At 53.4% G+C, this 27,286-nt stretch overlaps 1 protein-coding gene across 1 annotated transcript; it reads left to right on the plus strand.

Moving 5' to 3' along the window:
* On the plus strand, nt 1–26,300 carry LOC113404813 (intermembrane lipid transfer protein Vps13D). The gene is made up of 67 exons (XM_064215724.1): nt 1–392; nt 508–698; nt 2,184–2,363; nt 2,445–2,693; nt 3,041–3,208; nt 3,293–3,446; nt 3,560–3,741; nt 3,863–4,206; nt 4,281–4,598; nt 4,662–4,836; nt 4,911–5,100; nt 5,586–5,706; nt 5,826–5,949; nt 6,171–6,340; nt 6,427–6,568; nt 6,905–7,083; nt 7,160–7,317; nt 7,399–7,701; nt 7,780–7,913; nt 8,335–8,491; nt 8,595–8,825; nt 8,900–9,095; nt 9,189–9,317; nt 9,435–9,597; nt 9,681–9,833; nt 9,901–10,053; nt 10,380–10,500; nt 10,583–10,719; nt 10,803–11,036; nt 11,140–11,319; nt 11,747–11,888; nt 11,966–12,260; nt 12,338–12,500; nt 12,706–12,907; nt 13,029–13,208; nt 13,295–13,611; nt 13,802–13,926; nt 13,995–14,132; nt 14,558–14,699; nt 14,852–15,022; nt 15,111–15,213; nt 16,222–16,385; nt 16,464–16,562; nt 16,646–16,851; nt 17,730–17,895; nt 17,980–18,113; nt 18,382–18,616; nt 18,702–18,852; nt 19,585–19,816; nt 20,170–20,350; nt 20,445–20,630; nt 20,707–20,910; nt 20,978–21,196; nt 21,391–21,741; nt 22,406–22,623; nt 22,978–23,085; nt 23,176–23,287; nt 23,371–23,587; nt 23,718–23,881; nt 24,003–24,224; nt 24,308–24,477; nt 24,580–24,754; nt 24,841–25,023; nt 25,103–25,277; nt 25,369–25,500; nt 25,567–26,011; nt 26,084–26,300. The coding sequence occupies exons 1-67, from the start codon at nt 296–298 to the stop codon at nt 26,298–26,300; spliced, it is 12,477 nt and encodes a 4,158-aa protein (XP_064071794.1). The 5' UTR covers nt 1–295.
* Nucleotides 26,301–27,286: the final 986 nt, after the last annotated feature.

A 27,286-nucleotide genomic window follows, 5' to 3' on the forward strand; every position in this document is an offset into this window, starting at 1 on the left:
TGAGACATCGAGTCGACTTTGGATCGAACTGTCAAAGATTATGTCATACCAAATGAATTATGACATAAGTCAAAAATTGGCAAAAATATACCAAAAACAGATGTAAAGAAAGATCTTTACAACTGTTTAGTGACGATGTACTTCAGCTACGACTGTTTTAATATATATTTTAATTTATTACAGACAAAAAATTGTGTATTATATATTTTTTGCAAATAATAACACATCGTTTTACAATTGTTATTCGTGAAAGTGCGCGCTCTTGTTAAAAACGAAGTAAAGTTGACCATGCACGATGTTGGAAGGTCTTGTAGCTTGGGTTTTGAACAACTATCTCGGGAAGTATGTGGAAAATCTGAACACCGATCAGCTGAGCGTCGCTCTGCTTTCTGGTAAGGAAACATTCTCTCAAAATAGGTCAAATTACATAAAATTTGGCGCTTATTTTTTAAAGTATATTAAGGAATTAAATAAAAAAATTTAATTGTGAAACATTTCAAACTACAGGCAAAGTAGAGTTAGAAAACCTTCCTCTAAAGAAAGATGCCTTGAGATACCTGGGTCTTCCAGTCGAAATAAAGGCAGGCTTCATAGGCAAAGTTCAACTACATGTCCCGGTGCGTCAAATACGGTCAGCACCATGGCTTATTGCCATCGAAAAGTTATATCTAGTGGCGGCTCCAGTTAATTTAGATGAGGTAAGACTTGATACATGAAAGATTTCTACATTTTAATGTTTACTATGTTTATTAAAACTTGATGAATAAAATATAAATATGTTAAAGCCATGTCACAACATAGTTTTAAGGTTTTGTAGTTTGTTTTTCTTATAATGCAAAAAAACTTTCTAATAAAAATATTATATTTTAATAAATAAAAAAACAAAAGAGTAATTTCCTCACTTGAACAGTTTCTGGCTTGGCAAGAGCACTGAATTTCTATTTAGCATAGTCAATTATTGTATCTAGAATGAGTATATTTTGTCAAGTAACTTAAAACAAACAATACAAAAAAATATTTTTTTATTATTTATATTTTATTTATAATAATGTGAGGAATTTTCTACATAAGTAATACAATCATATTTGACCTTGAATTTGAACTCAGTGGTCAGATAAGATTGACAAAATATTTACGAAATTTTTGATAAGAAAAATATGTTAGTTGTGCAACCTGTTTTTTTCTTATATTTATTTTTCATTGATTTCCATTCCGGTCAAAACACTCAATTCATTTATAATACATTATTTTTAACTAATAATAACTAAAAAAGCAAAAGTGAGTTTGTTTTTGACACTTTGATGTCTTAACTAGTCAACCGATCATAATAAAATTTTGCATAGACACATGTTATTAGGCGTATGGAAAGGGACATACATGCCCAGAAACAAGTTTGTTATACCACTTCTTTTCTTTGTTTATGATTATATACTAGTGACTAGCCCTGGCCTTGAACAAGTGCAATTTATTAATAAAAAAAATGATATGAAATAAATTTAATTTATGCCCTAAAGCACTCACAAGTATTGTAGCTTTTTACTAATGAAGAATTTAGAATTGGGTCATTATTTCCGGAGATTAGAAAGAGTAATCATAGAGAGTAGATCATAAACAGGTAAAATTAGTGTTTGTATGTATATTAGTATATATCTAATGGTAATCCAATATGGCACTAACTCTATGATAGGTTGATGATACCCTTGCATGGTGATGTTTTCGTGTCAGAAACCTTCACGCATGTGCCACCACCAATTATTATACTAAATTTCAACTACAATCGGATGCGCACGCGATCTCTTAGAATACATATGTAAATATAAGATTGAGTTTAGTTTAACATTGTAAGTGCAATTATTGCAATGTAATGTATGTATCGAGTAATAGTCATTTGATGCGGCCTTGTTTACGTAATTCTAACCCAATTTTTTACTCTAAAACCGAATTTCGTGATGGAGCATATAATATCAACCCAAAAGTAGTGAATAAATAATGAAAATAATATTACTTTCGAAGTTGATCAGTATATTATAATTTAAAAAACATTTTGAATGACTAAATATAAATTATTTTTATAAAAGAATTTTTAAACAAATTATGTGGAAAATTCTTGATTCTTGAAAAATGTAAAAGGTTCTTTCGTATAAAAGTAAATAATAATTAGGATTTCACTCCTGTTATCTCAGTGGGATAGCGCAGTCGAGGCGACGATCGCCCACGAGCGCAAGATGGCGCTGCTGGACGCACTGGAGGCGCAGTGGCGAGCCGAGCACGAGGCCAGCGACGCCGGATACTACGCCGCCTCCTACTCCTCCTGGCTGAGCTACGGCACGGGTCTGCTCGCCAATATTGTCGAAAATCTTCAGGTTTACTTTCAAACTCGCCGTTTAGATAAATAAGTTGTAATACGATTTTATGAGACTAACTCTCTAACATCCGTTCCACAGCTAAAGTTAAACGACGTGCACATTCGCTACGAGGACGCACTGACGTGTCCGGGCCGCGCGTTCGCGTGCGGGCTCGCGGTGGAGTCGCTGGCGGCGGAGTCGTGCGACGCGGGCTGGCGGCGCGGGTTCACTCCACTCGACGACCCCTGCTCCTTCAAGTTGCTCGAGCTGCACAACCTCGCACTGTACTGGGATCCCATGCCGGTGCCCGCCGGCATGATGGCCGACTGCACGATCGCCGAACTCACCGTTAGTTGCAAACACCCAAAGCATTAGTCCACATAGTCGTTATCGATGTTAAACATTCAATGCAGCGGGTCAGAGCGACTGGTCGTCGTGCATCGATGCGCTACGTCATAGTAGGACACAACCAATACGGTGAGATGACGCGTCGCCACGTACGAGTGACTGCGCAACTCTAATAATTTCAATTATTCCCATCTGACGGTTCATTTTCTGTTATCCGTGGACATAATTAACGGTTTATATATATAGAAATGCAGTTTCATAAGAAAAGTGAATCCGCATCTCACTGAGTCGAGCCTTACATATAGGCTACGTGTTTGCACGCGGGACTATGGGAGCCTTTGTCGCAGGAGCGCATGCGCGCCACGTGGTCGGGAGCGCACCGCTACATGCTGGCGCCCACCACGGCCAGCGCGCGCGTGCGCCGCGAGCGCTGCGAGCTGCCGCTGCGGGACCGCAACCGCCCGCGCCTCGCCTGCCATCTCACTCTCGACTCGGTGCAGATGCGCCTCACGGCGGTGAGTACGCCTAGCTCGTAGCGGTAAGCGCTGTGAAGTGTGAGTACTCTCGCTCGACGTACTAGAACGAATCGCTGGTTGCAGAGGCAGTACAGCGAGATGGCGGGCTGCGCGCGCGGGCTGGAGCGCGTGGCGCGCCTGCGCGAGCTGCGCGCGCTGCGGCCCGAGCGCGGCGTGCGCGGCCACGCGCGCGACTGGTGGCGCTACGCCGTCAAGGCGCATCTGCCGCATCACACCTGTACGTATACGTGCGTGCGCTCGGGTCGTAGCTTCGATGAGATACACCGAATAGGCGCCTAGGGCCCGTTTGTTGTTCTTTCACCCGTCGATTACGTTCGTGTTTCGCGACAGGGATGGAGGCGCGGCCGACGTGGGAGGAGTGCGCGGGGCGGGCGCGGCTCGTGCGCGAGTACGTGGACGCGTGCCTGCAGGTGCTCAGCCAGCCCGCCGCCACGTTGCCGGCGGAGCGCCAGGCCGCCAAGGACGACTTCGAGTGGCGCACGCCGCTCCACGTACTCAAGGCACTGCGAGAGGTAATCGTCGATTCTTAAATTTATAAATATCTGTATAATATATATATTCATATTATTCTAAACGAAATGCACAGTTGGGGCGTAGAAGTTATTTAATTTCGAACGTATTTTGGAATGCTAGGTGGCGATACGCAAAGTTCCAGTGTCCACCCCAGTATCGACTCCCGAGCAGTCGAGCTCGGGCCGCAGCGTGCTGGTGCGTTGGTTTCCGCAGTGGTGGGGTTGGTACGCGACTCCGCCCACTAACGAGCCGCGTCCTCCGAGTCCCACCACCCTCAACGCCGCCGCCAGTGTCACCACCGGCGCGACGGCCGCCTCTCGACTCGAAGATGAAATTCTCGACGTCATCGCCGACTCGCTCGACGACAACACATTACTCAGACGCGACGCTCTTTTCGGTCTCTTCGAATTCACCCTATCGAAGGGGTCGCTGGACCTCTGCACCGATGCCGATGAAAACGCCAGGTTCGTAACTTTCGCTCCGATACTTCCGAGTCGACGAGGAATGGCACACGTAACGAAGCGAATACCGCACCCAGCGCTCCGAGCGGCGCGGCGGAGGGCGAGGGCCTGGAGCTGCAGTTCAGCACCGTGTGCGTGCGCGTGGAGTCGCGGCCCCGCGCGGGCGCGCACGCGCTGCACGTGTCGCTGGGCGGCGTGTGCCTGCGCGACCGCATCACGCCGCACACGCTGTTCCCCGTGCTGGTGGCGCCGCAGGGCCTCATCCGCGACGGGCTGAGCGCGGCGGGCCGGCGCGACCCGCACTACGCGCCGCAGCCGCCGCCCGCCGCCGGCGACGAGCCGCTGTTCCAGCTCAGCTACGAGAAGCGGCCCGCCGGGATCAACTGCGACTACAAGTGAGTGTCGGCGGCGCCCGGCGGCCGGCCGTGGCGGGCGCCGCTGACCGTAGCGCTGTGCAGGCTGCGCGTGCGCTCGAGCTCGCTGGAGGTGGTGTGGTGCGCGGCGGCGGCGCGCTGGGCGCGGCGCTGGGCGGCGGCGGGCGCGGGCGCGGGCGCCATCGCGCACGTGCGCCTGCACACGCGCGCCACGCTGCACCACCACTGGGACCGCCTGCTGCACCACACGCGCCGCCCGGTGGGTTGCGCTCATTTCTTGGACGGTTCGAGGTTGCGGCTGTAGTTCTATTCGTTCTCTGTTTCGGCCCTCAGACCGAGCGGCGCTCGTGGCAGGTCGAGCTGGACATATCGGCGCCGCAGATCCTGTTCGTGGAGGACTTGTGCGATCGCGACGCGTCGGTTCTCGTCGTCGACTTCGGACGCCTGAAGCTGGCCAATGCCAATTTGCCCGACGACACCAGCACCAGTACCCTCAAACAACAGTCTCTGGACGACGACGAAGGTGACGACGATTATGAAAAATATTAATAATTATGTACATTTCTTACATAAATATTTCAATATTTGTCTTCACCGTTACAGACATACCTTTGATTTAAATACTCCATTAGAGTTGCAGATAGCGATGTTATCACGTGTACTACAGCTTATTCCAATCGTAGAAGGAACAAAGTTAAACAACCTTCAGATTGACGGATTCCGTGTGATCGGCTAATATTTCTACTATTAGTATATCTTTATTTAAAATACAATACTATTCAACTCATCTACATAAATGCACTTGAATTTCACTTTCAAACTTTTAAAATGAATTCTTCAATTAAATAAAAAAAAAATAAGAAGTAATAAACTTAATTATTTAAGAAATAATTATTACATTACCTGCGATCGGCAATTTTTAGAATGTATTATTTGAAAGTGCAATAACATAGTGCGGTACGAAAGTTTCCTCTCACGTATGTGGGTACCTCTGTCGTATGTGGCCAGAGATGTTCATGACGCCGTGCTCGACGCCGCCCGGCAGCCTGCTGTCGCCCGCGTCGCCGCCCGCGTCGCCGCCGCCGCAGCCCGCGCTGCACCACCACCTGCGCACCAGCCTCTACGACCGGTGAGCCGCCCCCTCGCCCCCTCGCACCCCCCGCCCCCTCTCCCCCTCTCCCCCTCGTCCCCTAGTCCACTCGCCGCGCACGACTCCGAGCCACGTGATAATCTGCTGTGCGATGACAGGTACAAAATCGAGCTGAGCGAGCTGCAGATCCTGGTGGGTCGCGCGCGTGACAACTGGAAGTACGCGCACACCAAGACCACGTCCGCTCTGCATCTGCTCGACCGCTTCAGCATCTCGCTGCAGGTATCACCCCGAGTTCAATTGGCCAGAGATGAATGTGACTGACGATTTTCCCAAAAAGAAATATCTCAGGATACAGTCGTTCGCATTGAATAACGATCGGCACGTTGAATAACGACTGACGTCGACTGAATCTGACTGAATCGACGAGTTTATGATGCCGTCGCGATTAATTTTTTCAATCAAAACTAAAAATATAAGCAATCGGCGTCGTCGGCCGGCAGGCGGAGCGGCGCGTGGTGGCCACGTCGGAGCCGCAGTACCCGCGCCTGGCGCTGTGCGGCTCGCTGCCGGCGCTGGTGGCGCACCTGAGCGAGCACAAGCTGTCGGCCGTGCGCGCCGTGCTGGCCAGCGCCGCGCCCGCCGCGCCCGCCGCGCCCGCCGCGCCCGACGCGTGAGGATGTCCATTTCGGAGAATAAACGTTAAATGCTATGCGTGTGGATGTTTTTGTACGAAAGATGGTTTCATTCGATGCTCAGGTCGCCCAACCAAGAAGGCGCCCAGGACGCCGAGGACGAGGACGGCAATGAAAACACGGAGACGGAATTCTCAGATTTCTCCTTGAATCAAAACGCTACCCTGCTCATGTTACAGTTTGCCATCGATCAGATGTCTCTCGAGGTCAGTACTATGGGTTCCATCGATACAATTCAACATCTTCCTTAAGAGGGAATACTCCAATTGCCTTCAAATGCAAAATTAAGATTTTTTCAATACATTCTATTAATTACACGAGACTAAATTTTTGTATAGTATTTTTTATTTAAGTCGGTTATAAATATTCGGCTCACAATCCCATTTTAGAATATCCGTGAAACGAAAACAGCAAATCGGCATAGACGCCCTTGTGTTTTCCGTAAATAATGACTTCCTAGAATTCGAGCATTTTTAAGGGACACGAACCAATGGTGCACGATGTCCCCAACTGAGTCATGTACGTCGGTCGGCGCGGCGCAGGTGCAGTCGCGCGGGCGCAGTATCGCGGAGGTGCAGGTGTGCGGCGTGCGCGCGGCGCTGGGCGTGCGCGCGGCCGACACGTCGCTGGCGCTGTCCGTGCACTCGCTGCTGCTGGTCGACGCGCTGCAGACCTACGGGCCCGACTTCGAGCTGCTCGTGGCCAGCCACCGGCACGTCGGGTACGCCCTGAGATTATTCATACGCGACGACAGTCATAAGTGTGCTACGACGATTACGAGTGTGCGGGTTGCGCAGAATGGACACAGCGTCGGGCAGCATCCGCGGCTCGGAGCCGACGTCGCCCACGTCGCCTGCATCTCCGGACGCGCGCTCACCGCTGCCGCCGCCCACGCCGCTGGCGCTGCACCGCGCGCTGTACTCTCTGCACCACGCCACCAGTGGACTAGCGTCCAGTAAATACTGACTCGGCCTGAATATAAATTGCCATTATGACTAGCTCGCCGGCTATCCACATTCTCCCTCCTCCTCATCAGATAATGCCGAGCCGGGACGGACGAGTCCGACCCCGAGCTGGCCGACCGGTCCCAGTTGGAATACGAGTTACACCTACGGAACCGCCGGCTCGACCTGGGGAACGAGCTCCTCCGCATGGGGCCCCGGCGGAACGGGCTGGGGCGCCGAAGGCGCCTCCTGGGGGAACGCCAACGGCTGGGGTGCCCCGGGTCTGGTCGACTCCGAGGCCCTGATAGCCGTGGAGCTCTGTTTCGTGAAAGGCGAGGGCGACTCCGAGGACTTGAGGATCGCGAATATCCTGTTCAACAATTTGGACGTCATCGGTGAGTCAGACGACGAGCCCCAATCGAAAACGATATACATTATAAAGTGCGTATAACAAGTGAACCCGCCCTCCCCAGCGAACCAAGAGACCATAGTGGAGCTGATCGGGTTCGCGCACCGCGTGTGGGGCCCCGCGCGCCGCGCGCCGCCCGCGCGCGCCGGCGCCGCGCCCGCGCCGCCCGCCGCCCCCGCCGCGCCCGCCGCGCCCGCGGTACTGCGCCATGCTACCGATCATTTTACTCAGCTTTATAAGCTAGCACGAAATGCTGTACTAAATCCATTTTTTAAGTGTGTAAACTGAGTTCTACCCTATTAGTAATGCATAAATTTTGGCTCAATCTATAACTCCCATGAACATGCTGGATGCGGTGGCCGTCCTATTGCATATATAGTAAAAACTTGGTTCAAAGTTACGGAAGGATGCTCACCTATTACTTGAAAAATCGTTCGTATTTTGTTGTTTTCCGCCTCGTATCGCAATCGAACAGTTTTATTTAAATTTAGCAAATTAGAGGGCCATACTTTACGTTTAGTACCTCAGCAGAACAAAAATCACGATTTGAAGATATTGAGTGAATGTTTTATAGATATTGAGTGAATTCACTAAAACATTTTAACTGGCCGACTGATAGAATGGTATTCGTCAGCAACGCGTGCGTACGGAGATCACGTTTGACTTTCATCGCCTGGGCGTTCTCCTGCTGCGTGCGGGCGTGCGGGACGGCACGGTGGTGGCCAGCAAGATCGCCACCGCCACCGTCGGCGACGCGCGCATACAGGCCACGCTCGGTCAGTTTTATCCTCGTCGATTTTAGTTCATGTTTTAACGGTCGTTTTAAATTATAAAAGTAATGCTCTATATAACTTTATTCATACGTCACTCGCGCACTAGACGGCGATCGAATCGAGGTGGGCGGGTCCCTGGGTGGAGTCCAAGTGATGTCACTGTCGGAGCGTGCGGGCATACACACGCGCGTGTTGTCCGCCGGCCGAGCACCCGCCGCGCCAGCGCATCACGCGCACCAGCCGCCTCGCCCGCCCTCGCACTCCACCAGCGACGAGAAGGCGTTGCTCTTCTCCATATCCAGGACTATAAGACCCGCGACACCGCAAGATACAAAAGGTACATGACTGGTTCTCGTAAAAAATTGTGTTTCCATATTTTATGAGAGATTATTGTAACAACTGTACGCACAGGGGGTGAGGTCGAGGGGGTGGAGGTGGTGGAGGTGCAGGTGTCGGTGCGCGTGGCCAGCGTGTGGTACACGCACTCGGGCCCGCTGCTGCGCGAGCTGCAGTCGTGCGTGGCGGAGTTCCAGCAGTACCTCGCCAACCTGGCGCGCTCCATCCGTGCCGCCGCCGCCGACATGGCCATCGGCCTCGTGCATCCCAGGTCCGACTCCTGAATCTTCGACTTTGGCGGTTCCAAAGAGATCCGTCTAGTATAATCCGCGATGGTATGACTACTTATTAATACGTGTTACAGAGGTGACTCGCTGTATGCAAACCCTCGTCTGTCTCAGTCGGTCGAAGGGGTCTCGCCGAGGAGACGAACTACGAGCGTGGGCTGTTCGCTCGATGAGCCCGATCGTGATTCGCGGCAGATCGTTTTTAGGTAAATTTTGAACTTCACTTTGTCAGTGAAAGGCATATGCTGACTTAATGTTTATTGTACTTAACTAACGTATTACGTTGCCGAATTTATGTGTCCGCTCTCCGACGCCCTCGGCAGCGTGAGCGTGGAGCTGGAGTCGCCCGTGGTGGTGCTGCCCCGCGCGGCTCGCAGCGCGCAGGTGTTCGTGGCGCACCTCGGGCGCATGAGCCTCAGCAACCGGCCCGGCGCGCCCAGCGACACCATGTACCGCGTGCGGGTGCGCGACATATCGCTGGTCTCTGTGAGTGACGTCTCGATGTTTATGCAATAATATTAAAGCAACTTGGATTTTTTTTTCAATAACTTTGTCGACTGAGCTTTCAGCTGGATGTGAGCGATAAACTGCGGAAAGGAAACATGTCGACCGCGACGGATAACTTAGCCGAAATCTACGACGTGACGTGCGGCCTGCCAGTGCTGCACGACACCGCGCTGCAGCTGACCGTGGCCTTCTACGAGCTGGACGACGGCCCGCGGGTATGCCCCTGTCCCTCTCCCGGAGTACCATTTCGAGGTCACGGTAGTCACTGGTGTGTGTCCACAGTGCACTGTGGACGGCAAGGTGGTGGATGGGCTGCACGTGACGGCCAGTCGGGAACAGTACGAGCAGCTGCTGGAGACGCTGCAGTGGATCGGCGACTCGGCCGACGTGACGGACGGAGCATCGCCCGCCGCGCCGCCCCCACCCGCACACGAGGTGCCACTACTCCGTTTGCTAAATACTTGGAGCATTTTAAAAATAAATCGTTTTCGTAATATTTTATACACCATATAGGCGTTGCATTTATGCTTTCTGTAAATATTAACGACATTAAAATGTAGGACTAGGTAATGTTAGCATTTTTAAATTTTACAACTATCCATTCGCTCTAAGCCACTACGCGAGCTGAAATGTAATCCTACTCTCCAGTAAAAAGTGAAGTCGATATTGCCATGACACCATATATCTTAAAGACCTACCTAAGGCTCGGCGGTGCAGCGGCGCTATTGGGTGCGCTAAACGATGTGAGATTTGCGATTCAGACGAGCTCGGTGGTGGAGCCGGCCGTGCCCACGCTGCGCCTGGACCCCGCGCTGCGCGCCGCCGTGCTGGCCGTGCCGCCGCCCGGACAGCCGCCCGCCGCCGCGCACACGCCGCTCGAGGGTACGCCGCCCCGCCGCCCGCCGCCCGCCGCCCCCGCAGGCGCGGCGACGGGCCCGCGTGATACGTTCTTGTCTGGCCGCAGTGACGTTCGAGCTGTCCACGTTCACGGTGGAGCTGCGGGCGGACGTGGGCGCCGGCGAGCGCAGCCTCGTGGCGCTCACCTTCCGGGAGTTTTCGCTGCGCCGCGACCGACTGCACCCGCACGAGTCCACGCTGCAGGTGCCTCTCTGAGAACTCCAATTGTTACTCGTTTCGTGTGTTGTCGTTGTTGATATACATAATTTCCCTTTCTCTCCTCGCAGGTGTCTCTCCATTCCATTACGATGGAGGACCTGACGAAGGATCCCGAGTCGAAGCACCGCATGCTGATGGTGTCGCACACGCCGCCCATGCCGCCCAAGGCCGTGTTCGTGTCCAAGTCGTGCCCCGACTTCGTGACGGAGTTCCCGCACGAGACGGGCTCGTCGCTGCGCCCGCGCCCGCTGTTCTCGTCGCTGCCCGCCGAGCTCAACGTGGTCGAGCGGGTAGACCGAGAGGTGACGACTACATTTTGTTACCGATCATCTTATAAAATTTACATAAACAGTTTTATCGTTAAATAATTGATCGAAGAGCGTAATCATTTTCGTACGTTCTCAGTATAAGCGTGGCAAAGAGGAAGAAAAGCAAGAGCGTCGTTGTCCCACGCCTCCGAGCTCGCCGGAACGTGGCGCGGGTATCCCGGGGGGATTAGCGGGCCCGTCGCACGATAATCTCGTTTGGGTGTCTGTGCACACGCGACACCCCGCCCACCCGCACTTCCACGACGTTTATAACAAGGTAACGACGCTCGTGTAGAGGACTTCGCAGTCGGATTGTTATGCTTTGGAGTAACGCAGCCGCTATCCATACGTTATTTGTGCTGCAAAAGGGGACTATTCGCGCGATCTTTAATGCGAACCTAGGAGCTAAATATTCATTGAGGCAAAATTTTAAAGCAATCGAGATATTGACTGTTGCTTCTCAATATATATTCTGTAATGTTACGTAAGTACGGAAAAATATTAATGATTTTATAAGAAGATGTGATACACATAGCCTGGCACAAGGAGCGACCACTTGTTACCCCTGTTACTCGACTGCAGAACGAAGAGTCAGTAACTCTTCTGTGGGACAATGTATACAGTTCTACAACAGAATCCCAGAAAGCGATCAAAATACTTCTGTTCTGATTTAATTTTTTATTTATATTTTATTTATTTTACAGGTGGCTAAAGTGACCAAAGTGGAATTTAACTGCCTGAAACTAGTTTTGAGTATCGACAGCTGGGTGGCCGTGCTCGATTTCTTCGGTATCGCGGGCGAGGACTCGAAGCAACGACCGCCCGCGCCGGAGTCGAACCAGACCAGTGAGCTACTCATTTGTCTCTGTGTGCAACGCACACTCACGCAATGATCACGGTGTTATTACGTCTGTTTTCTTTAGATTCGACCGTGGGGAATGTCAGCGAGACGCTCGGCAGCACGGACGCGGGTGCCACGGAGACCGAGATGAACGTGCGGTCGCTGTCGGTGGTGGTGGTGGGCGCGCGCGGCGACGCGTGTCGCGCGCTGGTGTCGCGCGTGCGCGTGCGCGTGCGGGACGAGGCGCGCGCCGCTAGCCGCGACGTGCGCGCCACGCTCGGCGCGCTGGCGCTGGCCGACCTGGCGCCGCGGGCCGTGCTCTGGCGGGAGCGCCTGCGCATGCGCACCGCTCACGCACTCGATATACATTATCGAAGGTACGCTCCGATCGGTCCCTGTGTTTCCCTATGCGTGGGATTAGAATGTTATGCAATCTGTGACGTTCTTGCCGTAGATTGAGTGCCGTGGAGGCGGCGGCGGCGGGGCACGAGACGAGTCTCTCGCTGGAGATGGGCCCCGTGACGTACGTGCACACGCGCCGCTTCGTGCTCGAGCTGCAGGCTTTCGCTCGAGATTTCAGCTTGCTGCGGCGCGTTATCGCGCAGGCTAGACAGAAGGTGAGTTGGGATTGAGCTGATTATATGAGATTGTGGTTAAAACATTAAACAAAAACTAGTACCGTAGGTAGCAAAATCTTTAATGTCTTTCAAGTCCAATGTTGTTTTAAGCGTTTATTTGAAAAGGTGCCCTTTAACACAACAACACTTTTTCTGTCGATATATTAAGTCCATACGTGATTAATCGTGACATTTGTACATCAAGGTGACGAGCTCGTCCCGCGACGCGACTCAGCTGCAGCGCATGCGCCTGCGCGTGCGCTGCGAGGCGCCCATCATCGTGTTTCCTGTCTCGAGCCGCAGTCGCTCTGCGCTGGCGGCCGAGCTGCAACTGCTTCTCGTCGATAATTGCTTCCGTCGCGCCGGCGACCCCGACACCGTCAGCAAGCTCGTCGACCCGACCCTAGGTGAGTGGGTCCTCGAATTCGTGTCATGCGTCATGCGGATCAAACTTTCGCTCTAGTCTGGGATATAACTCATATCCAAGACGAGACCGTGACCGATGAACCGACTCGGCTGCGTCCCCAGCGGAGCGCGAGGTGCTGGACGTGCGCTCGGTGCGCGCGGAGGGGCTGTCGCTGTGGTGCGCGCGGGCGGCGTGCGGCGCGGAGGGCGAGCTGTGCGTGCGGCGCCGCGGCGCGCCGCTGCTGCCCGCGCCCACCGCGCTCGCGCTGCAGCTCGAGCGGAACTGCTGCGCCACGCACAACGGTACGTGCTCGCGGAGCTCCCCGTCCTCACGTCCCCCCGTCCCCCCGACGGGGCCCGTCGCCGTCTCACTCTCGCCGTGTGTGCAGTGCCGGAGATGACGGTGCAGGGGCGGCTGGCGACGCTGCGGCTTTCGCTGGACGCGGCGCAGTACCGGCTGGTGCGGGGCGTGCTGGCGCACAACCTTGCGGAGCCGTGCGACGAGCTGCTGCCCCAGGCGACCGCTCCGCCCGCGCCGGCGCCCGTGTGGCGCACGTGGTCGCTGCAGCTGGACCTGCAGGACGTTTGCGTGGAACTCCGCGGGCCGCGGAACGCTCCGCCTCTCGCCTGCATCAACTTCATCAAGTCGCGACTCGTGCTGGAGGCTTACTCTGACCTCGCGCAGGATATCGACCTAGTGTCGCAGGTAAGTCATCGCACTGGGGAGAAATCGTGCGTATTATATACACATTCGAATAAGATGCAAGATGCAAGATGGTCGCAGAACACGAAGAAAACGTTACTGATAGCGACAACTACGAGTACCCGATGGGTTTTCACATTATTGACGCAGTAAAGTTTAGGCTGAGAACATAAATAGTAAACGTCTCCACCAGGAGATCCTGGTGAGCGACACGCGCTACGCGGCCGAGCCCGCCAACCGGCGCGGCAACGTGTTCAGCCACATCGTGCAGCCCATGGCCGACCACCGCCACAGCGTGCAGGCGGAGGTGCACGCCAGGTATAGTGGGCCGAGAAGCCGACGCGCCTCGGTCGTTTCCTGATGTTTTAATTGGTCACCTTCGACAGGAAACGGCAAGACTCGTCGGCGTACACGATACTCATCAACAACATGCGTCTGATGGCGATCCTAGATTGGTGGGAGGCCGCTAATCAGTTCATCATGCAGTCGCCGCCGCCGCCCGCTGACCCCGACCTGCAGCATCTGTGAGCGCATCTCTTTAGATTTTCAAAGTATTTGTCATTTGTGGAGGTCTCGAATGATTTATGGTGTTCGCTATGGATTCTTAAAGAAATGGCGTTGATCGGCAAAGTTGGTATCGAAACTTTAGAAGTGATTTTGTATTTTAAATTAACATATAATAATCAAGAACTGTTTGCAGTACATAATATAGTAGAGCTATTTTATTTCCAGAATATTGTGTCGAAATCAGAGCATGGGATTGTCCATTTAAGTTTTATTTATCTCTCTCGGCGTTATTGTTGCCATTGTGCTATAAAAAACACTTTCTAATTTGTAGGAATACTTTCACATATTCTCGTGGTGAATAAGAAAAGTAGCAAGTGTTTGTTAAATTTTTATCAAATGAAACAAATTTTTTTTTAAATTATTTTAACTAATATATGCCAAGGGAGGACACTGCGGATGGGGCTCAGGGAGCTGTGCCGCCCGTCGCAGAGGGCGCTGTCGAGCTGAAACTGAACATCACTGACTCGCAGCTCGTGCTGGTGGAGGACGCCTCACTGTGGGACACCAACGCCGTCATACTGAAGGTTCTAAAGGACTAATCCCCGACCTCATTAGATTGTCATCGTTAAATAGAGAGTTCGAAAGAGCCACCGCTAAAGAGCATATCGCAAATTCAAGGTCACTTTAAATTTAATCCAAATCACGTACATAATATTTCTATTAATCACGAATGTAGAGCACGACCGTGATCACATACCGGCCGGCGGACGCGGCAAGACCCGTTCTGTGCGAACTCAACGAGCTGGAGCTGTTCTCCTGCGTGCTGGGGCTGGAGGAGGAGACGGCGCTGTCCATCGTAGAGCCCGCCGCGCTGCACGCCGCACTGCGCAGCGACGCCGTGCTGCAGGTGCCTACCCAGACCCCCCCCCACTCCCCATTCGTCTGCAGAGTACTCATGCGACAAACGCTTATTACTATTGTGTATTACTTTATAGATCGCCTTGGGCACCTTGAATCTGCGCCTCTCCTACCACGATATGCGCATGTTCGCTTCCATGCTGAAGTCGCTCCCGGCGCAGGCTCGGGCCGCTCTCTCCGGTAAATTATTTATCATTTTCGTTTCGGTTTTCTTTATTATAATTTGCAAAATATTTTTCAATATTATATATAATTTTTTATCAAGATTAGATCACCATTATCGAATAAGATAATTATGTTCAAATAACTTTACTAAGATTTAAAAAGTACATTTAGTTTAAATCGCAAAAGATTTAGGACCATTTATTTGTATTGATACAAATACAAATAATATAGTATATAATAATAATAATAAAAGCCCCATCGTCGTATCTCTACGTTGCCGACGTGATGGGGCTTGCGCGCTTCAATGATTCTTAGGGCTATACCGATAGAGCTACTCATGTCGGATTGGCCTAAGATGAGAAGACAGACCAAGAGAGATACAACCCAAGCCAAGGTGGGAATAATATGATAACTAGGTCCAAAATAAATAAACATATACAGGAAAAGATGCCGTCGGTAGAAGAAGAGACCTCACAGACTTCTTACTCATCCTCCATATCTCTATTCCCATCAATTCCATCTTCAGCGCCATTTTTGTGTGCGTCTTCGTCACACTCATCATCAAACGGTGCACAACTGGCGGATGTTGCGCAGGAGACAATATTTGACAACGAACCCGTGCCCATCACCAGTAACTTTAAAAAACGTAAAAAATGGAGTCTAGAAATGAATAAGTTTATCCTGCGTACGTACCTTTATCTTACAAATTTAGAAACAGACACAAACTCATATCTTTCTTCATTACATAACAATATTATAGATAAATATCCACATATGGAAGTAAGCAGACAGAGAATTGGCGACCAGCGTAAAGTTATTATACAAAAAAACTATTAGCACAAGAAACAGTAGATCTGATTTAAGATGAAGTTAAAGCAGAACTGAAATATAAACACTCCTTAACGTTTGGCTGTGGCCCGCGTTTTAGGTTTTAACCCCCTCGAAAGAGGAGAAACATTAAATGTTGAAAATAAAAATAATAATAGTATATAATAATAGTTGACATAAGTAACGCCGCCACAGGTAAATCCGAGGAGGAGCCGGCCGACGCGCCCGCCAACAGCACGCGCATGCGCAGCGCGACCGAGCGCGTGTGCGGCGCGCGCCCGCGCTGGCTGCGCGCCGCGCCGCCCGCGCGCGCGCCGCAGCACGCCAAGCCCGCCTTCTGGCCGCTGCGCGCCGTGCAGGTGCGCCGCCCGCCCCGCCCCGCCCCCGCCGCTCCCCTCGCGCCCGCGGCCCGCCTCTGTAATGTGACGTTGGTGCAGGTCGATGCGGAGTGCGTGACGCTGTGCGTGATAGACGACTGCCTGGACTCCGACGTGCCGCTTCTGGAGGTGTCGTTGAACGACTTACATTTGGAGCAGGTGAGTTGGAGTGACCATCGAGAAAATAGAGAGAGAATAGAAGTAGGCGGCCCGTTCGGGTAATGAGAACTCGTTTCGATTAGGATTTGCGCAAGGTGGAGGAATCGTTCGAGGACCCGCTGCTCGTGTCGACCCCGTCGAGCGGCGCCGGCGCGGTGGTGGTGGCGGGGAGCGCGGGCGAGAGCGGGCCCCGTGTGGGCGCGGGGGGCGGCCGTCTGCGCGCGCAGCTAAGCGCCGACTACTACAATCGCATACTCTCCGGCTGGGAGCCCGTCATCGAGCCGTGGAGGTAGCGCAGTTGTATTTTATTTATTTCGATTCTCTACCAACTAAACATACCCACAAATCAACTAATATATATAATTTTATAACATAATAATGTAATTAAGGTGAATACATGTCCGTTTATTGTCAAAATTGTATTTCTAACAGATTGTTTTGTAATTAAAACTTGAGATAATTCGACACAAAATGAGAAAAAGAAGTCTTGCAAAACAGGTGATTTGGATAAGTGGACGGCCCTTCACTGAACTTGTTGAAATAACAACTAAATCAAATTTATTAATAACCAATTTATTTTTGCGGTATGTATTATTAAATATATTCACAATGTAATGGCCACATCGTCTTACAAATAAATTGGTAGGATTTTTATATCTGAAAGTCGGGTACTGTCGATTCCACTGCGAGAATTTTGTTTATTGGATACTGCAACATGCTTACCTCCGTCCGTTTTTTTAGACATTGCTCTATTATTTACACTTACTTAAATTGCACATATTTGTTAAATATATTAATACAAAAAAAAATAAACACAATTGAATTATGAACATATTACAAAATTAAAGAAAAATAAATGACCAAAAACAAAAAAAAATACAATAAATAGTAACATTGATTTCGCCAAAACAATTGTAAGAATGAAGTTATGTTACAATTAGTGTATGCACTTAAATTACATAATTAATGAAATAAAATAATATAACATCAGTTGTAAAAATAACAATAAATAAGAATGATCGATTAAACATCAAAAAAAACCACGTTGGTTATAAGTTAGTAATCCGAAAGGTCGGTTTTTCTCATAAATTAATTTTAATTTTAAGATAACCTCGAAATGACGTATTTTGCCCTAGAAATTGAAATAAAATGTGCCGACGTGCGCAGGTTCGATAGTCGCTGGGAGTACACGCTGTCGAGCGGGCTGTCGCTGGCGCGCGTGCAGCTCGACGTGCGCTCGGCGGACGCGCTCGACACCAACCTCACGTCCGCGCTCGTGGACCTCGTGCGACTCGTGCGCACCAACTGGACCGCCGACTACTACGCGCCGCAGGTACGCAGCGAGTTTCATTTGACGTCTCGTCGTATACTGAGATAGGTAGGTAGACTATTTAAAACCAACGTTACTGTCGTGTAGACGGCGACGTCGGAGCAGTCTCCCAAGAGTAGCCCGGCGGGACATCGACGACGATCACCCTTCGTACCCTATGCGCTCCGGAACCTCACCGGGCAACGACTGTGGTTCACTACACTCACGACCGCTTCGGACGAGTGAGTTCTTTCACCCTATCAACGAGCACACGGGATATAGGTGCCGTTTCAATCAAGTAGTGGGTGTCGTTAGATTCGACTAAATTCGTTTTCACTGAGTGCATATTCGAGCAGGTAAGCGCCTCAAAGACTCGCACGGTTGCGGAGAATCGGTGCACCTGAAAAGTAATTCTAGGAAGTGTCAGTGACATGTAGGCAATTTTTCTATATTCATTTCTATATTCGCTTCTTGTGTGAATAATGTGAAAGCGAGTGTGTGTGCGCGCAGAGTGCGCGAGAGCGGCGAGGGCGAGCGGCGCGGCCCCCCGGACGACTCGTGGGTGTGCGTGCGCGCGGGCGACACGGAGCCCTTCTCGTTCGGCGCGCGGCGCGGGCGCGCGCGGGACGCGCAGCACGCGCCCGCGCCGCTGCACCGCCTCGTGCTCAGCGTGGACGGCTGGGCGCCGCCCGACCCCGTGTGCGTCGACCGCGTCGGCGTCTTCTTCAGGCACATCACGCACGCGGTGAGTGCGCCGTGCCGGCCGCGATCGATGGCGAGCGGCGATAGCCGAACGTGCGTGACCCGTGACTCTGTCTGTGTGCGCGCAGAAGTCCGGGACGGAGGCGCGCCTGGTGCTCGAGGTGTCGTTGGAGGGCTCGGCGCGCAAGCTCGTGACGGTTCGGTCGGCGCTGCAGCTGATCAACAAGCTGCCGCACCCCGTGGAGCTGCGTCTCGACCGCGCGCCCGCCGCGTCGTCCGGTGAGTGCTGTTCGACTTGTGAACTTATCTCTGTCTTCATCTCGATGAAACTTGTAATAGATCGCATTTGAGAAATATGGGTTTGATTGATATGTATTGACGTTTCTTATAACGTTCCATCTTTCTGAGAGGATTATAAAACAATTACAACATAGAAATGCAAATAAATACTCCAAAACATATCACGAGGAAGCTAGGAATCACTACTGGCTAATGCGATTATAAGCTTTTCTGCATATGTACATATATTTGATGTGAGTAGTCGATCGGGTGCTCTTTTGTATAAACTGAGCCACTCGGGAGCGATACCCGAGGTAACGCGCGGCGTGTGTAGGGCGCTGGGCTCCGAGCGCGGTGCACGCGCACGTGCGCGCCGCGTGCGCCGCGCTGCAGCGTCGCGGCGCGCTCGGCGCACTGACGCCCGCGCGCACGCCGCGCGCCACCCCCATATTTGTCAACTGCGGTGATGACGCTCTCGTGTTGTAGTCTTTGTCGTCCTAGACCCCATTGCGTTATTTTTTAGTGAACGTAATCCATCTGTAAACGTTGCTTCGCCTAGAATGAATCAGTTTTTATTTGGCTTGTCTGTCACAATAGCGCTCGTTATGCTTTTGAATAGATCTGTTATTATTAGAAAATTTCAATATGTCATCGATTCGCGCTCAACGACGAGTACCGCTCCTCGGCTCCGACCCGCGTCCTCTTGTACACTCCTAACGTGCCGTGCGCCAGGCCCGTGGAGCGGCGGCGGCTCGCGCAGCGCGCAGGTGGCGGCGGGCGCGCGCTGGGCGGCGCCGCTGGCGGCGCGCGCGGGCGCCGTGTGGGCGCGGCCGCTGGCGCGCGCGCAGACGGCGCCGGCGCCCGTGCTGGCGCCCGCCGCCGTGGACTGGCGCGCCGCCGCGTCGGCGTCCGAGCGCGCTCTGCTGCACATCGAGTGTCGGGCGCCGCACGACTACGTGTATAGGTATCTTATTATATTTTGAGATAAACCAAGTAAGCTATCTATGTTGATTACAACAACGGGACCACTCCGTCCTGTCCCGTTCGAGCGACAGTCGCTAAGCAATAATTTGAAATAATTTCAAAGACCGATACTTTTTACGCATCACAGTGCGCCTGAACTCTGATACAAGCGCGATGAATGGTACTCCATAGGCGTCCATTATAACGACGCTTAGGAGGTAAAGTACCAAGTGGCCAAACAACGCGACGCATGTCGGTGGAAATCGTTGATGTAAATCTGATATTTGTGAATGTGAATTTAACAGCAACCGTCTTCGGTAAAGGTATTACAGAACCCAATGAACGTCCTATTAGGTTTTGCTGCGCGATAGTCCGCGAGCGGTTCCCGCCGGACCGCGGCGAGCTGCTGGCCGGACACACGCTGACGCTGGTGCCGGCGCTGCGGCTGGAGAACTTGTTGCCGCTGGAGCTGCAGTACCGCGCCGACCACGTCTCTGGCACGCTGGCGCCCGCCGGCACGCAGCCTTTCCACCAGGTTATTTATAAATTTGACAGCAAAACGACACCGTTAAATTCACTCATATGAAACCATTTTTTTATGACTTTGTGTAACGACAACTCTCGTACAGGTGAACGTCGAAGAGGGTGTGGAGCTGTGCGTGAAACTCGAAGGGTTCGCCTGGTCGACTGCGCTGAGCGTGGGGGGCTCCGTCAATGCGGGGTCGTTCTCTGCGCGGCTGAAACTGCGTGATCTACGGGGGCGCAGACTGTATCTCAATGCGAGAGTCACCGTCAAGAAAACCGACGGAATTAAGGTACTAATCCCATTCTCAAACGTATTCAAACTTAAATCGATTGAAATCTCTGAAATATTCCGACTCGGGCCCGCAGGTGTCGGTGTCGGCCGCGTACTGGCTGGTGAACCGCACGGGGCTGCCGCTCGTGTTCCGCGCGGAGGGCGGCGGCGAGGCGGCGGGGCAGTTCGCGGAGCACGAGCTGGCGCGCATGGTGGCGCCGCTGCCCTTCGCCTTCGCCGACGGTGACGGGCCCACGATCAGCGCGCGCCTGGGCTCCGGCCTGGCCGCCTCCGCGGAGGTAGGCTGCGCTCCGAGGGAGCCGACTCCTCCACTCGACCACCGCTCACGCGACGCTCCCTGCGCAGTGGTGCTCGCCGTTCGGGCTGGGCCCCGGCGTGACGGTGAAGCGCCTGGAGAGCCGCGGCGGCGAGGGCGAGCGCTCGTTCGCGGTGGGCGTGTCGGTGCGGTCGGGCCGCGGCCGCTACCGGCGCACCAACATCGTCACGCTGACCCCGCGCTACCAGCTGCACAACAACACGCCGCACTGCCTGCAGTTCGCGCAGAAGTGCACCGCGACGACGCTAGTGAATATGCCATTGTTTCATCCGCTTAGCTCGGGAGTAGGCTCGCTCAGATTTCCGGCGTCAGATCGTCGACGCGCGCAACATAGCATGCTCGTCCCATCGCTCATATAGTTGTATTAAGACGTAGTGGGTAGAAATTAAACTCTTTTTTCGTATGGCAATTCGTCAAGATTAGCCATTGTGATGACCGTCAGAACGACCCCGGCGCGATAGCGACGCACGTGTCGGCGGTGCCGGGCTGCTACCTGCCGTGGCACTGGGCGCGCTGGGAGCGCGAGCAGCTGCTGTGCGCGCGCGTGCTGGCCGAGCCCGCGCGCCCGCACGCCGACACGCGCGCGCTCACCGCCTGGTCCGGCGGGTTCCGCATCGACGCCGCCAGGAGTCTGCACGTCGCGTGCCGGGAGAGCGCCGGCTCGTACCAGCTGCTGCGCGTGGAGGTGGTGGCGCAGGGCGCGGCGCTGCTGGTGGTGCTGAGCGCGACGCGTGCGGAACCGCCTCCGCTGCGCATCGATAACTTCTCGCCCGTCGCCATCATGTTCCACCAGGTTCACGAATCGTTTCCGTATCGAGTTTAATATGTTATCTTTTACCAAATTATAACTTATCTTGTTTAGCGACTGGTATGACTACAGGGGTCTCAAATGGAAAACAAAAAAGTAACCATAATGGATGGATTACTTTGAGCATTTTAAGGGGTGCTTTTAAATTTGACGAGTCGTGTAGGACTGGCTACACACGGTTGATACACTTGTTTTATGCCCGGGCGCCGCGTCGTACTGCAGCAGGACGGTAGCGGTGGGGTATGAAAAGTCTAACATGAAGGGCTTGCATTGTAGCGATGTGCACTTGGCTTCAGTCGAGCCACAGATTACTACTCGAGCAGGCCTTCTCTCCGCGTATATTTTTATAATATGTCAATTATGTATTATCACAAGCGTCTCCAAATTTAAAAGAGATTCCCTCTGTTTGTATACCATATATCTCTAAGTGTAAACACTCATATACTATCCTTACGCAGACACGACCCGCTCTCCTCGGTAGGCTAGGCTAGTAGAAGACGCCGAGTCAAAAATTGTAATCGGTTTTTTTTGTTTGTTACTAAAATATATACATTATTATTACAATTTATACAATACTGAGTTACTTTTTTATCAAAAGTATAACACTTTTATGACGTAATAACTCACGACGCGGAGGGCCCGGCCGCAGGTGGGCTGCACGGAGGAGTGCGTGGTGGGCGCGGGCGGGCGCGCGCGCTGGGCGCTGCCGGAGCCCGAGGGCGCCGCCGCGCTGGCGCTGCGAGCGCCGGGCGGCCCGCGCCTGGCGCTGCCGCTCGCCGCGCTGCACGACGAGCACACGCTGCTCTACCAGAACTTTATCTACGTGGCCTTCGCCGCCACCGCCACCGCCACCGCCGCCGCCGCCAGGTACCTATTTTCGTTGGTTCATGAGACTTAATGCTGTGCGCCTATTTAACGCGTTGACGCTCGCGTCGACGCGATGTTATTGTATAATATTGTTACGGTATGAAAATACCCTATGACCTGCCCCTCCTGAAGAAAACCAGTGAAACGAATTTACCGATCTCTTTTATCTGTAAATGAATCGGTACCGTTTAGGTTTTTACAAAATAAATTTTAATTTGCAATTCTAAGTACGATGACTGGCATCAATCCTGTCATAAGCGAGTAGTATTATTTTATAGGCCACGAGGACCCGAAGTATCCATTAAAAATATATGGTATCAATATTTTAAATATGAACAATGGAAATCCTAATAGTGACGGTAAGCAAGAGGGCGGCGCTGGCGAGGACGAGGGCGTCCTAGTCCTCGAGGTGCCTATGGGTTCGACTCGCGTACAGCTGGCGCGGAAGCGTTATGGAGACAGGTGAGATTTTAACGTTTTATCTATGGAAAGGATGGTTTCACCGGTTCACCCGGGTTTGTACTGTATATAATCGTATCTCGTCGCGTCTAGGAGTCAGCTGTGGCGACGCGGGCCGGGCTCGCAGCTGCTGCACGAGGGCAGCTCTCCGCCGCAACCCACCGACGCACTCAGCGACGACTGCACGCTCTCGCCGCACGCCATGGTCCGCAATTTTTTTAATTAGATTTTCGATCGACGAGAGTTAGAGGAGATCACTGAGCGAGGAGGTCCCGTGTTCGGCGGCAGGTGCTGGACATCGAGGAGGCGGCCCCGCGGCCGGGCCGCGCGGCGGCGCTCGTGCTGCGGCGCGCGGACCCGCGGCGCGCCTCCACGCAGGCGTGGCGCCTCGTGCCCGCCGCGCACGCGCCGCTCGCGCCGCACGCCGCGCACGCCACGCGCATGGCCTGCGCGCACGCCAACCTCTGCGTGCAGCCCGAAAACGGCCTCATGGGCCTCGCGCCCGGTAACTTTGACTTATTGTATATGTGTCTATGGGAAATGAACACAAAATAAATCTATACTAGAACTAGATACGGTAATATTATATAATAGTTTACCGAATAGTACAAGAGTAACGATCCCGCAAATGGCAGGCGGGCGCGTGGTGCTGGGCCTGTCGGGCCCGTGGGCGGGCGCCGTGCCGCCCGAGCACGCGCTGCAGTGGCGCACGCTGCGCCCGGGCTCCGGCCGCCTCACCGTGTCGCTCGACGCCGACGGGCCCACGAGGCTCGTGCGCATCCGGGACCAGGCGGACCCCGTGAGTCGGCCGACGTCGATTATTTTTAATGTTCGATACTTCGGTTTTCGATCACATAAAATATTAACTCGTAGTTCCATCGTAAGTGTCGATCCGTAACGTTATGACCATCGGCTCGCAGCAGGAGCGCGCGAGCGCGGAGGCGGGCGCGCGCGAGGAGGAGGCGACGCGCGAGTGGGGGCTGTCGGTGTCGCTGGCGAGCGTGTCGCTGTCGCTGGTGGCGCGCTGGCCGCCCGCCGAGCTGCTGTTCGCGCAGTTCTCGCGCCTGCGCCTCACGGCGGCGCGCGCGCCCGGCAGCGCGCACCTCGCGCTGTCCGTCGACTCCATGCAGTGGGACAACCAGGTCGCTACCGGAGCCGCGATTGGTTCGTCTGCTTCGAACTACCTTCGACGTGACGGCGAGTGTACGACCTGTGTCTTTCGCAGCTGACGAGCACGCCGAGCCCGGTCCTCCTGCACTGCCTGGACGACGGCGCGTCGGTGCCGGCGCTGCACGTGTCGCTGGAGCTGACGGCCGCTCCTCCGCACTACAACGCGGTGTACTTCACGCATCTGATCGTGGCGCTGCGGCCAGTTGCCGTGCGACTGGACGAGAGGTTCCATGCGATAAATTTTTATGTGTGGAGTAGGGGAGCCTCCACTCCCTAATTCATCGAAAACTTTTTCCATCGTCACGTCACGAATGAGCGTACCCGCAGATTGATCCTGCTGGTGTGGTCTTGGGTGGAGGGCGGTGGCGAGGCCCCGGAGGGCGCGGAGGCGGCGGAGGAGCCCGACGAGGCGGAGTACGAGACAAGACGCGTCCTTCACGAGCTCACCGCGCTGCATGCAACGAGATACTACTTTGCGCTCATCAAGATAATACCCAGTCAGGTGGACCACCGCCAGCCGATGAGCTCTCGCTTGCCGATGTAAGTATAAATTTTCGAACTCAATTGTAAATCGCGTGTCCTTCGCAGATCCGCCTGTCTATGTTTACGGCGAACAAGCTGGAGGGCGAGCTCAGCGCGTTAAAGCGCCGGCTCGGGCTCACGTTCATTCGCTTCGAGGACGCGGCCGTGGAGCTGGAGCCCTTCGTGCGCACGCACGCCTTCGACAGCGCCGCCGGCCTCGCGCGGCAGCTGCTGCAGCACTTCAAGGACGTCAGTATTAGACTACACTTCGATCACCAGACCGACTTACGCGAGAGGTCGTTCACTTGTCTCATTTTTCGTTTATTAGGAGCTGAAATGGCAGGCGGCAAAGATTTTGGGGTCAGTGGACTTCCTCGGTAATCCGTTGGGCTTCGTGGCGGACGTATCCGAAGGAGTATCGGGATTGCTGCTCGAGGGAAACGTCGGGGCTCTGTTCAAAAATGTCACCCACGGAATATCTAACTCTGCCGCCAAAGTCACAGGTAACGGTCCCTGCGTGGCATCGATGGAAGCATCATTTCGCTAGACGGGCAAAGTATTGCAGAACCGGTCGTAACTCGTTTGTCGGCGTAGAAACGTTGGGAGACGGGCTGGAGCGCGTGGTCGGCGACGAGGCGCACGAGGAGACGCGCCGCCGCATCCGCTCGGCCGCCGCCGGCGCGCACCTCGCCGCCGGCTTCCGCGGCCTCGGCCTCGGCATACTGGGTGAGTGCCTCCCGCTCACCGTCGCGGTCCCCCCCGACTCCATCTCACCCGTGTGCATTCGCGCAGGCGGCATGACGTCGCTGGTGAAGCACAGCTACGAGGGCGCGGCGGCCGAGGGCATGGCGGGCTTTCTGGCTGGCGTCGGCAAGGGGCTCGTGGGCACCGTCACCAAGCCCGTGATCGGCGTGCTGGACCTGGCGGCGGAGACGGCGGCGGCACTTCGCGAGACGTCGCGTCGTTCGGGCGGGGCCCCCCGACGCGCGCGGGCCCCGCGTCTGGCGGCGGGCGGAGCGGGGGGTGCGGCGCCGCTGCCGCGGTACTGCCCCGCGCTGGCGGAGGGCGCGGCGCTGCTGCTGGCGCTGCCGGCGCGCGAGGCCGACGAGCGCTTCCTGGCGTACCGCACGGTGCGCGACACGCCGCACGACATCCGCGCGCTGCTCTCCGACACGTACCTGCGCATCGTCACGTGCAAGCACGGCCCGCCGCAGGTCGTCATGGAGACGCATCTCAGGTACGTCCTCGCCGGCTCCCCGCTCGAGCCCTCGCAGCGAGCCGCCCTCGAATGAGTTTCCCTGGCCGACAGCAACCTGGTGTCGTGCACGGCGGTGCTGGCGGAGGGCGCGTGGTTCGTGGAGCTGGGCGTGCGCGGCGCGGGCGCGGGCGCGGGGGAGGCGCTGCGGCGGCCGCGCGTGCAGTGCGACAGCGGCGAGCTGGCCGGCTGGCTGGCGCGCCACGCCGCGGCGGCGCGGCAGCTGCACCACGACCGGCGCCACACGCTGCTGCCGCACGCCGACCTGTAGGCGCTCGCGCGACTCCCGCCTCGCTCCGCGTGCGTCCTTACACACAGTAGTGACATATCTGCAGCCAGTGACGTTCCTGACGCGTGTGCGCGTGGACGTGTCGTTTTCTACTCTTTGTGTATATTGTCGGCTAATACATTTGATGTACACTAGTCTTATTCGATTGTACACTTGACTTGATGTCGATACGAATTTTCGTTCACGTAGAACTCTTTGACAATCGACTGACTGTTTTCCATGAAACAAATTAATTCGCATAAAATAAAAATAAAAACAATATCTTTATGAAAGGATTGTATCTTAAGCCAAATGAATAGGGATCTATTGCTCTCATGTAAAACTTACTATTCTAGGTAGATGTAATATTATTACGCTTAATTCAAAGTCTTAAAGTAAATTTATGAATGTATGTATATCATAAATTATTTTTTTAGTCTTAGGAATGAGGCGAAGGACGCGCGACGCGCAAAGCAATAACGCACCAAACTATTATTTATTTATATTCGTAGGTGATGTGACTTATGGTAAGTGGAAAAAAAAATTTTTTATCTTATGTTTGACTTGTATCGAAACGTCGACTGGATCGCGGCGTCAGCCAACGCCGCCGTGCGATCGGGCCCCTCGCCGGACAGATTACAGTTGTGAAACATTACAACTGATTCGTCTGTTTAAATTTTTTTAGTATTTCATTATAAACTTATTATTGCCATTTAATAAATAACATGTATTTACATTGTCCGTAGCCTCTTACCGAGGAATGGCAACCGAATAGTCCAGGCACTTTTTTTGCTATCCGGTTTAGTTTTGTTCCCTATAAATATCGAGATTTGCATTGAGGATTTATAAATAATAAAAACGTCAAGGCTGTATCTAGTGCGGTGTACACGGAGGCGATGTGTTAGTGAATCGAATGAAAGATTTAGCTATATTTTGGGTATCCCTTAGATCTATGCTGTAATACTTGAAGTTTCGTTGGTTAAGATTTT

The sequence above is a fragment of the Vanessa tameamea genome, chromosome 8, assembly GCF_037043105.1.
Source record: "Vanessa tameamea isolate UH-Manoa-2023 chromosome 8, ilVanTame1 primary haplotype, whole genome shotgun sequence".
Classification (NCBI taxonomy): domain Eukaryota; kingdom Metazoa; phylum Arthropoda; class Insecta; order Lepidoptera; family Nymphalidae; genus Vanessa; species Vanessa tameamea.

Coding starts and splice junctions, on each gene's coding strand:
- LOC113404813 (XM_064215724.1), top strand. CDS start 296: ATGTTGGAAGGTCTTGTAGCTTGGGTTTTGAACAACTATCTCGGGAAG. Junction 17,896..17,979: donor CCGACTACTACGCGCCGCAG/GTACGCAGCGAG, acceptor ACTGTCGTGTAG/ACGGCGACGTCGGAGCAGTC. Junction 26,012..26,083: donor GTCATGGAGACGCATCTCAG/GTACGTCCTCGC, acceptor CCTGGCCGACAG/CAACCTGGTGTCGTGCACGG.